The sequence below is a fragment of the Taudactylus pleione genome, unplaced genomic scaffold (assembly GCF_031769625.1).
Source record: "Taudactylus pleione unplaced genomic scaffold, aTauple2 ptg000619l, whole genome shotgun sequence".
Lineage (NCBI taxonomy): Eukaryota > Metazoa > Chordata > Amphibia > Anura > Myobatrachidae > Taudactylus > Taudactylus pleione.
Window position 1 is genome coordinate 2,055,752 of NW_028285021.1, and position 18,650 is coordinate 2,074,401.

At 49.2% G+C, this 18,650-nt stretch overlaps 1 protein-coding gene across 4 annotated transcripts in view; it reads left to right on the forward strand.

Moving 5' to 3' along the window:
• The window catches only part of LOC148479642 (protein kinase C delta type-like), a 56,163-nt gene that overhangs the window by 35,178 nt on the left and 2,335 nt on the right, over positions 1-18,650 (forward strand). For all 4 annotated transcript variants that reach the window (XM_088454481.1, XM_088454484.1, XM_088454483.1 and 1 more), the window contains 3 exons: positions 14,176-14,238; positions 15,479-15,608; positions 18,124-18,279. In XM_088454481.1, coding sequence (XP_088310607.1) covers positions 14,176-14,238; positions 15,479-15,608; positions 18,124-18,279 — 349 coding nt within the window. The remainder of the gene's footprint in view (positions 1-14,175; positions 14,239-15,478; positions 15,609-18,123; positions 18,280-18,650) is intronic.

Below are 18,650 nucleotides of genomic sequence, written 5' to 3' on the forward strand. Positions count from 1 at the left end.
TCGTTCATAATCCTGATTGGCAGTCTCACTTACCCAGGGTGCAAGCAGTGTTGGACTCCATCTATAAGGCAGGTTTGACAGCCAACCCAAGAAAGTGTTGTCTAGGCATGGAGGAAGTAAAATATCTGGGATACACCATTGGCAGAGGCCTGATAAAGCCTCAGCTCAATAAAGTTGATGCCATACAAAACTGGCCACGGCCTCTGAATAAGAAGCAGGTGAGGGCCTTCTTGGGAATTACGGGGTACTACAGGAGGTTTATACCCAACTTTGCCACCATGGCAGTCCCACTGACTGACCTGACCAAAGGCAAACAAAAAGTCATGGTAGAATGGAGTCCTGAGGCAGAGAAAGCTTTTCAGGAGTTGAAAGTAGCGTTGTGTTCCCAACCAGTCCTGATGACTCCTAATTTTGAAAGGGAATTCATAGTACAAACCGATGCATCAGAAGTAGGTATAGGAGCGGTCCTGTCCCAGAACAAGGAGGGTGAGGAACACCCTATTTTCTATCTTAGCAGAAAGTTGAATGTACATGAGAGAAACTATGCCATAGTGGAGAAGGAGGCGTTGGCCATAAAGTGGGCGTTAGAGGCTCTCAGGTACTACTTGGTCGGAAGAAAGTTCAAATTGATCACTGACCATGCCCCTCTGAAGTGGATGTCTGAAAATAAGGACAGTAATGCGAGAATTACAAGATGGTTCTTGGCGTTACAAACTTTTAAATTTTCAGTGGAACACAGGCCAGGAAGCCAGCTGGCTAATGCTGACGCGTTGTCACGCGTTCATTGTTTGGGGGCTTCAGTTGTTCCGCCCCACAGGTCGAAACAAAGGGGGCGGATATGTGATAGGATCACTGGTAAAGTGGTCTGTGGCAGGTACATTTGTCCCAGATTCCTGTCTTTTGTGTTTTAAACCCCCAGGAGAAAGTCTGCAGTGTAGCAGGCTTGAGTTTCGGCTTTTTGAAAAGCCGGTTTGGGACCTGGGGGTTGTGGGTGAGAGGAGAGGGAGGGCTCCACCCACGGCCACTCCAGGTTTTGGTTCTCGCAGCCTGGTAACAGGATTGTTAGTTTTCCACCTGAGAGTGGTCAATATAAGCCTAGTTTGTTTAGGGCTGATTGTCTCACCTGGGAGAGCAGGCAGGGAGTTTGCTCAGAGACACTTGGAAACCTAACCGTGAGTGTTGTGCTGTGCTTTTGTTGCTGGCGAGGGCATTAGGCCCTGCCAGGTTCTGGTAGTGAGGGAACTACCTGTGAAGTTAGTGCCCCGACAGGGCTAGGATTTATATTTATGTTTTCTTTATGTTTCTGACATTGTACAATAAAGACTGGCGCCGACCAGCTTGTACTTGCATCCAGACTGGTGTGCTGCTTCCCTGCTGCTGTGTGTGTGTGTAAAGGAAGGAGTCCTCTACCCAGGAGAGGGACCCCCTAACCTAACTGTGTCACAATATGGTGGAGAATGCAGGCAACCACACACACTGAAGTTGCAGCAAGAGGAAAACTTTCCATTTAAAAATTAAAGGGACAGACACCCAATTTGTGAGTGTGGAAATAACACTGTGTCCTTGGAGTCCCATAGAGGAGGCGTCAGCCAATGCTCAGAGAGGCAAGGTTCAGCTTCCAACCTACACCCCAGGACAAAATGGAGGACATTATTAAGGCCTTGCTCCAAGCTACAGCAGCTCAGCAGGAATCTACCAGGGCTCAGCAGGAAGCTACCAGGGCTCAGCAGGAGACTAACAAACTTCAGCAGGAATCCGCCAGGCAACAACAGGTCGCCATTGAGGAAACCCGCCAGGCCTTAGCGGAAAACAGCCAGGCCATAAGAGAAGTTCCCCAGTCCTCCACCGGGTTTTCACCCTTCGACTTGTTGTATGGGAGACACCCAAGGGGGTTACTAGACATTGCCAAAGAGACATGGGAGGGGCAGTCTAGTCCTTACAAAACGGTGATTGAGTATGTTTCTCAAATGCAGGAGAGAATTGCTGCGGTAGTGCCGATAGTGAGAGAGCACCTGGAACAGGCTCAACAGGCACAGCAGAGGGTATACAACCGCAATGCTCGGTTACGCAACTTTGCTCCTGGGGACAGAGTGTTAGTATTGGTTCCCACTGTGGAAAATAAACTTTTGGCTAAATGGCAAGGGCCCTTTGAAATCTTAGAAAGAGTGGGGCAGGTCAATTACAAAGTTTACCAGCCAGGGAAAAGAAAGCCGGAACAGATATACCATATAAATCTGTTAAAGCCCTGGAAAGATAGAACGGTACTGTCGGCCGTCCGAGACCCTCCAGTAAGTCCAGGGCCCTTAGTTCCCGAAGTGACAGTGGCAAAAACCCTGTCGGCAATTCAACAACAAGAGGTCAAGGAGTTTCTGATTAGAAATATGGTGCTGCTCTCTGACGTACCTGGGAAAACCTCGGTCATTAAACATGACATCATCACTGACCTAGGGGTTAAAGTTAATCTAAAGCCCTATAGGTTACCAGAAGCACTAAGAGAATCGGTGTCGAAAGAAATTAAAAATATGCTAGAGTTAGGGGTTATTGAAGAATCACATAGTGAATGGTCAAGTCCCATTGTGTTGATTCCAAAGCCCGACGGGAGTGTGCGTTTCTGCAATGACTTCCGAAAGTTGAACAGTGTTTCAAAATTCGATGCCTACCCGATGCCAAGAGTGGATGAACTGATTGAGAGACTAGGGACGGCAAGGTATTTAACCACTCTTGACCTAACCAAAGGATATTGGCAAGTACCGTTAACCGAGAGCGCCAAACAAAAGACAGCTTTTTCAGCGCCAGAGGGCTTGTTTCAGTACAAGATGTTGCCCTTCGGGCTACATGGGGCACCTGCTACCTTCCAAAGAATGATGGACAGGATTCTAAGGCCCCATAGACGGGTATGCGGCTGCTTATCTGGATGACGTGGTCGTTCATAATCCTGATTGGCAGTCTCACTTACCCAGGGTGCAAGCAGTGTTGGACTCCATCTATAAGGCAGGTTTGACAGCCAACCCAAAAAAGTGTTGTCTAGGCATGGAGGAAGTAAAATATCTGGGATACACCATTGGCAGAGGCCTGATAAAGCCTCAGCTCAATAAAGTTGATGCCATACAAAACTGGCCACGGCCTCTGAATAAGAAGCAGGTGAGGGCCTTCTTGGGAATTACGGGGTACTACAGGAGGTTTATACCCAACTTTGCCACCATGGCAGTCCCACTGACTGACCAGACCAAAGGCAAACAAAAAGTCATGGTAGAATGGAGTCCTGAGGCAGAGAAAGCTTTTCAGGAGTTGAAAGTAGCGTTGTGTTCCCAACCAGTCCTGATGACTCCTAATTTTGAAAGGGAATTCATAGTACAAACCGATGCATCAGAAGTAGGTATAGGAGCGGTCCTGTCTCAGAACAAGGAGGGTGAGGAACACCCTATTTTCTATCTTAGCAGAAAGTTGAATGTACATGAGAGAAACTATGCCATAGTGGAGAAGGAGGCGTTGGCCATAAAGTGGACGTTAGAGGCTCTCAGGTACTACTTGGTCGGAAGAAAGTTCAAATTGATCACTGACCATGCCCCTCTGAAGTGGATGTCTGAAAATAAGGACAGTAATGCGAGAATTACAAGATGGTTCTTGGCGTTACAAACTTTTAAATTTTCAGTGGAACACAGGCCAGGAAGCCAGCTGGCTAATGCTGACGCGTTGTCACGCGTTCATTGTTTGGGGGCTTCAGTTGTTCCGCCCCACAGGTCGAAACAAAGGGGGCGGATATGTGATAGGATCACTGGTAAAGTGGTCTGTGGCAGGTACATTTGTCCCAGATTCCTGTCTTTTGTGTTTTAAACCCCCAGGAGAAAGTCTGCAGTGTAGCAGGCTTGAGTTTCGGCTTTTTGAAAAGCCGGTTTGGGACCTGGGGGTTGTGGGTGAGAGGAGAGGGAGGGCTCCACCCACGGCCACTCCAGGTTTTGGTTCTCGCAGCCTGGTAACAGGATTGTTAGTTTTCCACCTGAGAGTGGTCAATATAAGCCTAGTTTGTTTAGGGCTGATTGTCTCACCTGGGAGAGCAGGCAGGGAGTTTGCTCAGAGACACTTGGAAACCTAACCGTGAGTGTTGTGCTGTGCTTTTGTTGCTGGCGAGGGCATTAGGCCCTGCCAGGTTCTGGTAGTGAGGGAACTACCTGTGAAGTTAGTGCCCCGACAGGGCTAGGATTTATATTTATGTTTTCTTTATGTTTCTGACATTGTACAATAAAGACTGGCGCCGACCAGCTTGTACTTGCATCCAGACTGGTGTGCTGCTTCCCTGCTGCTGTGTGTGTGTGTAAGGAAGGAGTCTTCTACCCAGGAGAGGGACCCCCTCACCTAACTGTGTCACAACACACATATACATACATACACAGTCAGATATATACACACATATACATACGTACAGCCAGACATATACACACATACACACAGCCAGACACACACATATACATAAACGCACACACATATACATAAACACAGGCAGACATATACACACACACATATACAGAGATGCAGTATGTGGCCAGGGTGCCCGGAGCACGAGCTACCGCGACCCCCCCCCTAAAGAAAAAAGTGTGTGCTATATAATATAACCGCTATATATATATATATATATATATATACACATACATACATGCAAGTTCACACATACATACATACAAACATATACACATACAGGCACGGTAACATAACATAAAGGCAGGGTCACACATACATACATACATACAGGCAGACAGGGTCACACATACATATACATACACATATATATATACACACACACAGGCAGGGACATACATACATACATACAGGCAGGCTGGGACATACATACATACATTCAAACATACATACAGGGTCACATACATACATACATACAGGGTCACATACATACATACAGGCAGGGAAGGTCACACATTACACATACATACATATATACATACATTCATACATACATAAATACAGGTAAGGAAGGTCACACATACATACATACATACACATATCTCCCAACTGTCCCGCATGTAGCGGGACAGTCCCGTTTTTCTGGGACTGTTCCGCCCGCGGACCGCAGTGTCCCGCGGTGGGGGGGGGAGTTGAGAGAAGCATACACGCTGCTCTGCTATGCAGAGCAGCGTGTATGGAGAGCGAGAATAGATGCTGTGCGCATGCGCACAGCATCTATTCACAGTATAGATACGGGTATAGTATAGTACAGTACGGGTGATCTCGGAGATGCTGGGCACGCCCCATTAGTGATGTAAACGGGGGCATGTCATCAGGCCACGCCCCCTTTACAATCCGGCCACGCCCCCCTTTCGGGCGCACGTGCAGGTCCCGACTGACTCACTACAAATGTTGGGAGGTATGCATACATACAGGCAGGTAGGGAAGGTCACACATACATACATACATACAGGCAGGCAGGGAAGGTCACACATACATACATACATACATACAGGCAGGCAGGGAAGGTCACACATATATACATACATACAGGCAGGCAGGCAGGGAAGGTCACACATACATACAGGCAGGCAGGGAAGGTCACACATACATACATACATACATACAGGCAGGGAAGGTCACACATACATACATACATACATACATACAGGCAGGCAGGGAAGGTCACACATACATACATACATACAGGCAGGCAGGCAGGGAAGGTCACACATACATACATACAGGCAGGCAGGGAAGGTCACACATACATACATACATACATACAGGCAGGCAGGCAGGGAAGGTCACACATACATACATACATACATACAGGCAGGGAAGGTCACACATACATACATACATGCAGGCAGGCAGGGAAGGTCACACATACATACATACAGGCAGGGAAGGTCACACATACATACATACATACAGGCAAGCAGGGAAGGTCACACATACATACATACAGGCAGGGAAGGTCACACATACATACATACAGGCAGATGGGATGATGCAATGAGCAATGTGATGCAGTTACACACAGCATGTAATGATACATCGCACCGTCATACATCGGATCCTGCAGTGTGTACAGTGCGTGTGATATACCGTTACATCGCACAGGTGCTGGGTCGCACCATCGTATGGTATATACCCAGCTTACACACTTCTTATTGCTCTCTTACTATGTCCCTATCCCACATTGTATCTCTCTATCCCCCCATATATACACTATGGCTCTCATACATCCCCATGGAGGCAGTGTAATATGCTTATTATAATACCATGCATAGGCTGTGACTGGGTGCCCAGGGGTTGCTAGGAAGTGACATCACCTGAACAGCCAGTCCTAGCGGCAGATGGATATGACAGGCAGCTGAGGCATATTGCATTATACAGCGGCTGCTCACACCTTTATTCTTCCTCTGGACCAGATGCTCCGAGGACTTGTATCTGCTGCAGAGAAACCAACAGAAAGGAGGAAGGAAGCAGCCTGGTGCTATAATAACTATACAGCGTCTGCCTGGTGCTATAATAACTATACAGCGTCTGCCTGGTGCTATAATAACTATACAACGACTGCCTGGTGCTATAATATGAGATATGGTAAGAACTTACCCTTGTTATCTCTATTTCTACGAAGTCCATAGGGTTCCACAGGATACCTTGGGGTATAGGTGTGACGTCAGTCACAGGGCACCAAAGAGTTAAGCTTTCAGCCTCCCAGGATGCACTAGGTCCCCCTCCTATACCCCGCCCCCGGGCCAAGGCACCTCAGTTAGTTACCAAGCCATAGGCCGGAGGAGGAGAAGGAAGAGAGAGAACAAAGATCTGGACACATACAAGAATCACATTCTCACCAGAGGGAGACGGAAAACCGGTGACCAGAGCAAAGCCCATCTGCAGCACAGGTGCGACAGGGCGGGAGTCCTGTGGAACCCTATGGACTTCGTAGAAATAGAGATAACAAGGGTAAGTTCTTACCATATCTCATATTTTCTACTTCAGGGTCCATAGGGTATCCACAGGACACCTTGGGGATGTCCCAAAGCAGTATCCTTTAAGGGTGGGGACGCTCCTGTGCAGAAAGGAGAATCCGCCGCCCGAAGGAAGCATCCTGAGAGGCGAAGGTGTCAAACCTGTAATACCTCACGAAGGTATGGACAGAAGACCACGTAGCAGCCTTGCAGATCTGAACTGCCGAGGCACCACGTCGAGCTGCCCACGAAGGACCCACAGACCTAGTGGAATGAGCCTTCAGAGAAGGAGGGACCGGTAGGCCTTCATGAAGATAAGCTTCAGAAATAGCCATACGGATCCAGGCTGCCAAAGTTTGCTTTGAAGCAGGCCAACCCTTTTTACGGAAGCCATAGAGGACAAACAAAGCGTCCGACTTCCTAAACGAAGAAGTGCGGTCAACATAAGTCCTTAAGGCCCGCACAACATCCAAAGAGGCCTCACCCACGGAAAAACCCGGTGAGTTAAAGGCCGGAACAACGATTTCCTCGTTAACATGAAACTGGGAAACAACTTTGGGAAGAAACTCGGGCCGAGTGCGGAGCACTGCCCTGTTCCCATGAAAAACCAAGAAAGGGGGTCTACAAGAAAGAGCCCCTAACTCAGAAACACGTCTGGCCGAAGCAATGGCCAGAAGGAAAACAGTCTTAGCTGTTAGCCATTTAATATCCACTGAGCCCAGTGGTTCAAACGGCGGTCCTTGGAGAGCCCTCAGGACCACAGCCAAATCCCAAGGCGCCACAGGTGGAACAAAGGGCGGCTGAATACGGAGAACACCTTGCATAAAGGTGCGCACATCCGGGATTGTAGCAATCCTACGGTGAAACCAGACAGATAGGGCCGAAACCTGTACCTTCAAAGAAGCAAGGCGAAGCCCATGATCTAGTCCCGCTTGCAGGAAGGCGAGAATCCGAGACAGACGAAACTCCCGCGGTGCATAACCTCTCGGTCGACACCACTGGAAGAACGTATGCCACACGCGATGGTATATCCTCGCGGAAGACGGTTTCCGAGCTCGTAACATGGTACGCACCACAGAGCTGGAAAACCCCCGGGACCTCAGCATGGCCGTCTCAACAGCCACGCCGTCAAAGACAGCCGAGTCAGGTCCGGGTGAAGACAAGGACCCTGAGACAGAAGGTCCGGTCGTAGCGGCAACCGCAGAGGACTGTCCACGGACAGACCCTGAAGGTCTGAGAACCAGTGCCGTCTGGGCCACGCGGGAGCTATCAACAGGAGCGTCCCTCCTTCCTGTTTGAATTTCCGGATTACCCGTGGAAGAAGGGAGACCGGAGGGAACAGGTATGCGAACCTGAACGTCCACCGGACGGACAGAGCATCCACCAGAGACGCCCCTTCGTCTCTTGTGCGAGACCCGTACACCGGCAACTTGTTGTTGTGCCGGGACGCCATGAGGTCGATTTCTGGAAGACCCCACCTGTCCACCAGTAGTTGAAAAACGTCCGGGTGCAGGGACCATTCCCCTGGATGAACGTCCTGGCGTCTTAGAAAGTCCGCCTCCCAATTTAGCACTCCCGGGATGAAGACCGCTGATATGGCCGGAAGATTGCGCTCCGCCCAAACCAGGATCCAAGAGACCTCTACGAGAGCCGCCCGACTGCGAGTTCCTCCTTGCCTGTTTATGTAGGCCACGGTGGTAGCGTTGTCTGACTGGACCTGCACCGGGTGACCCTGGAGAAACCGCTGTGTCTGCAGGAGAGCATTGAAGACCGCACGGAGTTCCAAGATATTTATTGGAAGCTCCGCTTCTGTCGGCGTCCACCTGCCCTGGAACAAGTGTGGACCCGAAACTGCTCCCCAGCCCCGAAGACTGGCGTCCGTTGTCAACAGGACCCAATTTGGAACCCAGAACGGACGTCCCTTGTTGAGGTGGGTCGTCTTTAACCACCACGCAAGGGACAGGCGAACCTCCGGGGTGAGCACAATCGTCTGGAACTTCAGAGACTGAGGCAGCCCGTTCCACTTGGACAGGTGCTGCAGAGGTCTGGAGTGAAACTGGGCCGTATTCCACCATGTCGAACACCGACACCATGGAGCCCAGTAACCTCATCGCCGAGTGTAAGGACACCCGGCGGCTGTGTAGACAACTGCGCACCCTTGACTGTAAAGCAGAGATCTTGTCCTCCGTCACGAAGATCCTTTGCTGTCCCGAGTCCAATAAGGCTCCAAGATGCAGAATCCTCCGAGACGGGATTAGAGTGGACTTCTGCCAGTTGATTAGCCAGCCGTGCCGTTGCAGCAGTGCAATGGTCAGGTCCAAGTGGTGTAACAGGAGCTCTGGAGATCCTGCCACCAATAACAGGTCGTCCAAGTACGGCAACATGCGGACTCCCTGCAGCCGCAGAGAAGCCGCCATGACCGCCATCACCTTGGTGAAAACACGTGGTGCTGTCGCCAGGCCAAAAGGTAACGCCCGAAACTGGAAGTGGTCGCTGCGGATTGCAAACCGAAGGAACTCTTGATGGCGCAAAAGAATAGGGACATGCAGGTAAGCGTCCTGTATGTCCAATGACACCATGTAGTCCCCAGGTTCCAGCGCCAGAATGATGGACCGTAGGGTCTCCATCCGAAACTTCGGGACCCGCAAACACTTGTTGAGTGCTTTGAGGTTGAGAATCGGACGATATGACCCATTGGGTTTCTGTACCAAAAATAGATTTGAATAGAAACCCTGGCCCCTCTGGGAGAATGGAACAGACACTATAACTCCAACCTGGAGCATAGTGTGCAATACCTACCGCAGCTCCGTAGCCTTGTTCCGGTCTGATGGTAGACCCGTGGTGAAGAATCGAGCCGGGGGTCTGTGCCGGAAGGAGAGGGCGTACCCGTGGGAGACCACCTCCAGAACCCAAGTGTCAATCGTAGTAAACGACCAACACCGGGAGAACTGCAGCAGGCGGCCTCCCACCCTGGGATCCCCCAAGGGGAGACCCGGACCGTCAGGCCGCAGGCTTGTCATCTGGCTTGGGGGCCGGACGTCTGGTACTCCATGCCTGTTTCCGGGGCTTGACCGATTTCTTAGGGCCAGCCTGCCGAGGAAACGACTGTGGTTTGGGCCTGCCCTGGGCCCTAGATGACCGAAAGGACGATGGTCCAGAACCAGAAGGAGCAGCGGCCGACGGAAGACAAGCAGATTTGGCTGCCGTCAGCGTGGCCACAATCTTATCCAGATCCGGACCGAAGAGAACTTCTCCGGTAAACGGCAACGCTTCCAGACCTTTCTTGGAATCTGCATCCGCCTTCCAGGATCGCAGCCACAAGGTGCGACGAGCAGCTACCGCTGCTGAAGAAATTCTAGACACCAGAGTACTAATGTCTAGAGCCGCCTCGTTGATGTAGGTGGCCGAATCACGGAGATTGCCAATCAACTCCGCCTGTTCGGCCGGACAGTCGGATTCAAAAGAAGCCTCTAATGAATCCGCCCAGCGCTCCATCGCTCTGGAAACCCAGCAAATGGCCATAGCCGGCCGTGCTGCCCCCCCTGCAAGGGAATAAGCGGACTTCAGGCAGATTTCTACCTTGCGGTCCGTAGCATCCTTAAGGGAGGACATGGATGGCATCGGCAATGTGGCACTACGGACAAGACGGGTCACGTGAGAATCCACCTGTGGAGGGGATTCCCACTTAGCAAAATAATTATCCGCGAACGGATAAGCCACCGCCAGGCGTCTCTGCGGCTGGTATCTTTTGCCAGGTTGTTTCCACGCCTCCTCTAAATGGTCCACCAACTGACCCGAAAGAGGAAAGACTGTGGCATCGCCCTTCACATCTTTGAAAAAGGCATACTTAGATTTAGCCGCTGGGGGAACTTCGTCCTCAATCACCAAGGCTGTGCGGACCGCCCGAATAAGTCCAGGAATATATACTTTGGACTTAGCATCAGCGTCCTTAGTATGGAGAGGTTCCTGATCGTAAGGATCCAGAATCTCCCCATCATCAGACGTCCCTTCGTCATCCTCATAAGGAGCGGACAGAGACGCCACCGGCCTTTTATGAGGCCGCATCACAGACTCCCCTTGCAACACATCCGATAAGTGTTGTACAGAACTCGTCAGGGAGTTAACCCACGCTGGCTCCTGAGAACCCGGGAGCGGGGAAATAGGGAGACTGTGGGGTACCACCAATTGTCGTGGGAACCCCTGCATGGGTGACGACAGCACAGACTGCTGGGACAAACCCATCGGAGTAAACGCGGGCTGCGGAGCTAACTGGCCCACTAAAGCTGTTAACGCCTGAGCGAAACAAGCCCAGGGCGGCTCCTGTACCGGTGCTGTAACCGTAATAGGCCGTGCCATGGACAAACACTGCCGGCAAAGGCCCTCCGCGCTACCCTCCCCCTCCGCTAACGGTACTTTGCACGTGGTACACTGTAGCCGGAGGGGAAAATCACTTTCAGACATGATGGCACCACGTATGTGACCTCTCTCACCAATTAAGTATTAAATAGGCGAGAGACCACCCTGCAGCACCGCACCGCAAGGGCTTTAGCAGAAAGAACAGGGACAGTAATAAAGCTGACAGTTTAGAGAAGAAAAGTTACAGGCAGCGCTAGCACAGTCACATACAATGCAGAGAAATAACAATTCCTGCACTAACAGCGCTGATCACTCAACTACACAGACACAGGGCCTGGTAGGACACAGCGCTGCATACACAGACCTGAGCCACAGCGGAGGAGAGGTATGCGGGGGGACCCAGACCACGATGCTTCCTTCCAGACTTCCAGCAGCGTTCACCATGCGTTCTGGAGAAGATGGCCGCCGAGGAGCAGAGAGAAGCTGGCCTGGGGGAGGAGCGCTGACACAGGGCCAGTCAGCACAGTGCAGAGAGGGCTGTGTGCAGCGGGGGAGGCGCCGGCTGTGAGACAGGGAAGGCGCGCTCCCCTGGCATGCATTTAACCCCTGGGACGCCGCAGCGCTACCGCTCTGCTGCGGTCCGCTGTCCCAGGGGGTAGTGGAAAGCACAGGTTCAGTACCTGGCTCCACGCTGCAGCCAGTCCCCAGGGAGCCCCCTGCCTGGGGACTTAGGACCATGTGACCAGCGGGGACCCACCGCGGGACCCCGCTGCTTACCTTTGTCCCCCTTGGATCCGGCCATGGTCCGGAACATCTGGGGTCACCGCTAGCTGTGACCCCAGATGCTCACCAGCATCCCCGGATCGGTACCGGCGTTCTGGTACCGGCGGGGGTGTAGGGAAGACAGCATGGACGTCAGGACTGACTGTCCATGCTGTACATCCAGATGTGCAGCCACAGCTGCACTGAAGAAAGCTTCAGGGGCTCTTCTAGCCCCCACTCCGACAGGTGCACCCGACGTCGGCCGGGCACCAAACTAAACTGAGGTGCCTTGGCCCGGGGGCGGGGTATAGGAGGGGGACCTAGTGCATCCTGGGAGGCTGAAAGCTTAACTCTTTGGTGCCCTGCGACTGACGTCACACCTATACCCCAAGGTATCCAGTGGATACCCTATGGACCCTGAAGTAGAAAATAACTATACAGCGGCTGCCTGGTGCTATAATAACTATGCAGCGTCTGCCTGCTGCTATAATAACTATACAGCGGCTGCCTGGTGCTATAATAACTATGCAGCGTCTGCCTGGTGCTATAACAACTATACAGCGGCTGCCTGGTGCTATAATAACTATACAGCGGCTGTCTGGTGCTATAATAACTATACAGCGGCTGCCTGGTGCTATAATAACTATACAGCGGCTGCCTGGTGCTATAATAACTATGCAGCATCTGCCTGGTGCTATAACAACTATACAGCGGCTGCCTGGTGCTATAATAACTATAGAGCGTCTGCCTGGTGCTATAACAACTATACAGCGGCAGCCTGGTGCTATAATTACTATACAGCGGCTGCCTGGTGCTATAATAACTATGCAGCGTCTGCCTGGTGCTATAACAACTATACAGCGGCTGCCTGGTGCTACAATAACTATGCAGCGTCTGCCTGGTGCTATAACAACTATACAGCGTCTGCCTGGTGCTATAATAACTATACAGCGGCTGCCTGGTGCTATAACAACTATACAGCGGCAGCCTGGTGCTATAATAACTATACAGCGGCTGCCTGGTGCTATAACAACTATGCAGCGTCTGCCTGGTGCTATAACAACTATACAGCGGCTGCCTGGTGCTACAATAACTATGCAGCGTCTGCCTGGTGCTATAACAACTATACAGCGTCTGCCTGGTGCTATAATAACTATACAGCGGCTGCCTGGTGCTATAACAACTATACAGCGGCAGCCTGGTGCTATAATAACTATACAGCGGCTGCCTGGTGCTATAACAACTATGCAGCGTCTGCCTGGTGCTATAACAACTATACAGCGGCTGCCTGGTGCTATAATAACTATACAGCGGCTGCCTGGTGCTATAATAACTATACAGCGGCTGCCTGGTGCTATAATAACTATACAGCGGCTGCCTGGTGCTATAACAACTATGCAGCGTCTGCCTGGTGCTATAACAACTATACAGCGGCTGCCTGGTGCTATAATAACTATACAGCGGCTGCCTGGTGCTATAATAACTATACAGCGGCTGCCTGGTGCTATAATAACTAAATAGCGGCTGCCTGGTGCTATAATAACTATACAGCGTCTGCCTGATGCTATAACAACTATACAGCGGCTGCCTGGTGCTATAATAACTATACAGCGGCTGCCTGGTGCTATAATAACTATACAGCGGCTGCCTGGTGCTATAATAACTATATAGCGGCTGCCTGGTGCTATAATAACTATACAGCGGCTGCCTGGTGCTATAACAACTATACAGCGTCTGCCTGGTGCTATAATAACTATACAGCGGCTGCCTGGTGCTATAATAACTATACAGCGTCTGCCTGGTGCTATAATAACTATACAGCGGCTGCCTGGTGCTATAATAACTATACAGCGTCTGCCTGGTGCACTCACTCCATAACACACCAGCTCCTCTTACATCTGCATCTTATGCTCCTACAGATACGGCCCAGCCTGTGCTGCACTGATCACATTTTATACTATTACACATTTATATAACATCCCTCATACATTGTTCATCATTTCCTAAGTGTCCTATAAATTACATCTATATCCCATGTACATGATTATTTCTGTACCTAAAGAATCCTCATGCAGAACAGGATCTGGGACCTTACAATATCTTTATATTTCTTCTTTAACAGATTCTACGCTGCTGAAATGGTCTCCGGTCTCCAGTACCTGCATGTCATGGGCTTCATACATCGGTATCTACCTTTCTTTCCTCGCTTACATACACATAGAAGAAATGTCACTTTTGGGATTCATGGTCATCCCAGACGTAACTGTATTTACAATGGGGAATGAATGAAAGTAGTTACAATCAGTGCTAATTACTAGTATCATGATTATTTTGGTAATAGGGATCCTTTAAATCTAATATACAGGTCAGTACAAATATGTAGGAAAGGGACATCTGTGCTATTGGTATAGCTCCCAACACTGGATGTGGGCAAATTGGGACAGGGGTGTGGCCATGTAATGGAGGGGCGTGGCTGTATCTCAGAGGGGCATGGTCACACCCCCATAGTGTGCAGGGCTATGCTGACCCTTATGTGGCCCTCCCACCAACTGGTCACTGCCACATGGGCTAGGCTGACCCTTATGTGGCCCTCCTACCACCCGGTCACTGCCACATGGGCTAGGCTGACCCTTATGTGGCCCTCCTACCACCCGGTCACTGCCGCATGCACGGCTGCAGGGCATAGAAATACTTCCCAACTGCCCAGCGATTAGGATAACACAGTTCCTATAATTACATAATAACAGAATCAGCAAATAGAGATGAGGACTCGAGCTCCGAAAAAGATTGAACCAATAAATCTTTAAGGTGCAGGTCCTAACAATTGAAGAGTCTTATCTGTATATTTCACTTGAATGTATTAGGAATATTCTATACAGTAACATAGAAAGGGGGGTCATCATATCACATATGGCTAGTCATAAAAGGGTATGCAGAAGCTCTAGTAACGCGTGTCACAGGCACACTGCTGCCTTCTCAGAATGATTAAGCCAATATGTGACCCAAGTCCTTTTTATGGGCTCTGTAGCTCGCCAGAGTATTTCCTATATTCTGCCCACACGCAGGCTCCATATTTCCGAGGAATACTCTGGAAATATGGTGCCAACGCCAACGCAGTGAATGATGCTCACTAATAAGAGTGGGCAGCCCAGGGCCCCCCTTAGCTCAGAGCCATGTGTACAGCACACCCTGCACCCATGGTAGCTATACCATCACATTCCATGGTCCTTGGAACTGTCCACACAACAGCGGACCACCCTGATCTGGCCAGGTGTAATAGGCGTTTGTCCCTTGGGAGATGCAGGTTTACACATTGGTAAATTAGCCTTAGTCACCTACAATACTAATGATGTACAGTATATCATATATTGTCTATAAAAACAGGTGCTTAATGTAATACTAACAGCAAACTGTCTCTTTTACAGTGATATAAAACCTGAGAACATACTAACTGATGACTCCGGCCATATTAAAATCGCTGACTTTGGGCTGGCGGTAAACAAGATCCACGGAGCCAGGGGCCATGCAGGGACACGAGGCTACATTGCCCCAGAGGTGAGGCTATAACATAGAGGGGAGGTGTACAGTATATTAGCGCTATTTGTATATATGGGCTCTATGTAGTAAGGTAAATATGGAGGACAGAATGGCACATTTCCACTCTTACTTCTTGCCCAGGTTGTCACCATTACCATACTACAAACACTGCATAATGATCTAAGGGCCTGATATAGAGTTCTACGGAAACCCGATGGTATGCATACAACTCAGATGGTGGGAACTACTTATGTGTATGACCCATTCTGTGTATGTGCACAACGGGTCCTGCGTCATCGCACCATCCAGTGCATCCTAAGTATCACCCTAGCGTCAGGCAGCGTTCCTGAATATGGGGGGAGTTGCCCCCTTTTCTGGGAGTGCAGATGCCAGGGTCAATATCTTGGTCCCGGCAGGATAGTTCTGGCGCCCATTCTGAGTAAGCTTAGGTTTAGTAAGATGGCCGATGTTGATCCGATTCTATAACCTTCAGTGCAGCAACCAACTACAGAAGCCGTCAGGAGGTGTCTGTTTACACAAGATGCATCCTGCGGAATTAGCATATATTAGCATAGCTGAAGCGTCCTAAGACACAGCACCGATGCTAACAGTGTACAACTCTGAATAAGCCCTAAGTCACGTCCAATCAGGATTTCCCTTCACTGTCAGCCAATCACAGGTGTTTTCCCATGCTGGCGGCTTATGACTGATTGGCTGTGAAGAGGAGACAGGGTAATCACTCTTTGGTTATTTTGCAGGGGTTGTTCATAGAGAGCAGATGGCTCTTTATGGGGAATTTGTTTTAGGATTTACCTTTTCAACTTAGACTATGGTAGATCAGGAAGGAAGAAGATTTAGTATTTAATAAACAATAATTATTGGGTCTCGTCCTATAATTTTAATTAATCAATTATCCAACAACAAAGAAATAAAGACAACTATTTTCCCTGTGGGAAGGCAGTGCGGACTGGGGGTGGACAGAACCCTATAACAGCAGGTAAGCAGCAGGCCATCATGCACCCCCCCATCTGGCATCTTGCTTACTGTTTGGCGGGCATTGAGTAGGAAAGGGGCAGGCTGTGAGGCTGCAATGCTTGCCTTTATGCAGGATGGGCCAGGGTTGAGGTGATGAGGGCGGCCAGTATCCTCCTTCCACCGGAGGCACCACTGACAGGGTGGGTTAGGTGAAAGTAGAGGGGTTGTCTACCATCCTGCTTCCCGGCAGGGTGACTTTGAGCAGTGAGCTGCACTGTGACACGGTAAATAAGTCGCGCTGTGCTGACTTCTCTGTATGAACGCATCACAGTGCTGGACGACAGGGAAATTTTGACGGTCAGACCTTCCAAGAAATATAGGACGGGGAGAACACTGTGGATCAATGAGGCTAATACAACACGCAGCATACTTATTAATGCCATACAATTCAGAGGGCAACCTAGTTCAAGCCATATAAAAGAGAGCATTCTTATACATTTCATATGAGAGCAGCCTAGTAACTTCCAGCAATAGAGAGAACATCCTAGTGACTGATATACAATACAGAGAGCATATTTGTGACTGCCACATACTACAAAGACTCACAATGCAGAGAGCAATTTAGTGACCATCATACATGACAGAGCATTATTACACAATACAAATTTATTTATTAATTAAATTATTTATATATACATAGTCCACAGAGTGACTCTAGTCATTCCCTGCCCCAGTGGAGCTTACAATCTATATTCCCTATCACATGTACACACACACATATACCTAAGGCTGTTTGTCAGAAGACAAATAACCTAACATTATATTTTTTTTGGGGGGGGGTTGTGGGTGGAAACTGGAGTATCTAAAGGAAACACAAAAACACTGAGAGAGAATAAAACTCCACACAAATAGGGCCTTGATAGGAATCAAACCCAAGACCTCAGTAGTGTGAGACAGCAAGCTAACCATTGCACCACAGTGTTGCCCTACAGAGAGCATTCTTGCTACCGCCATACAATATGGAGACCACAATACAACACAGAGAATAACCTAGTGACTGCCATAGGATACAGTGAGCATCTCTGTGACCATAACAAAATACAGAGAATTATTTTAACCACAATACAAAACTGAGAGCAGACAAGTGATAATTAATATAGGGAGCACTATTGGGACTGATAAATTATATCCCCATCATTATTTATTATGCCCACCTTGAAACCACTAATGCCTTCAGTTTCAACATCATTATCACCATTATAATTATATACTCCCATTTCCCCGTAATTATTCCCCACATCAATTAATTCCATTTATATTAATTTGCCCCCATTAACTCCCCTAGTCTCATGAAAATACTGTAATGTGTCCAGTGTGTCCATCCCGGTAACCGTGTCCCCCAGCATGTCTATAAAGGGTATACATGATCTGAGTCTTCATACATCTCACATGTACGGTATCATTTATCCATCTGTCATCTGATGACACATTGTGCCCAGTTGTGCTTTCCAGTTTATATAACAGTGTAATTCAGCAACCTGTCACCTTTTATTGTCAGATTCTCTCAGGCCAACAGTACGATGCGGGAGTTGACTGGTACTCCTTCGGTGTAGTACTGTACGACATGACATCTGGACAATTCCCGCACGTATGTAAGATCTCGGCATTACCGGGCTGTCACCTGAGCCCAAATACGAGAGACATCATTGAAGAGGTGAGTGTGAGAAGTTACTTGGCATTTGGTACTAGGTACAAGGATGTTATGAACAGTGTATCGCATTGGCCATCCTCCATTATTTCTATAATAATCCTATTTTGTAGTATCTGTCATGTAGTTGCTATGAATGGTCAGGTAAATATATATGGGGAAAATATCTGTACTTACATATGTCAGATTACTTTTATTGGTTCCCCCTTTCTGACAATCATAAACAAGTGGTGGCAAGCCAGATCAATCATTGCTGCAGGACTCACTGTACCACTGACATACACTACCAGTCATACGTTTTAGAACAATCCCATTTTTTCACTTTCTGATAAAATATAAGCAAATCTAGTTCAGCGAATAACTAAAAATAATACAAT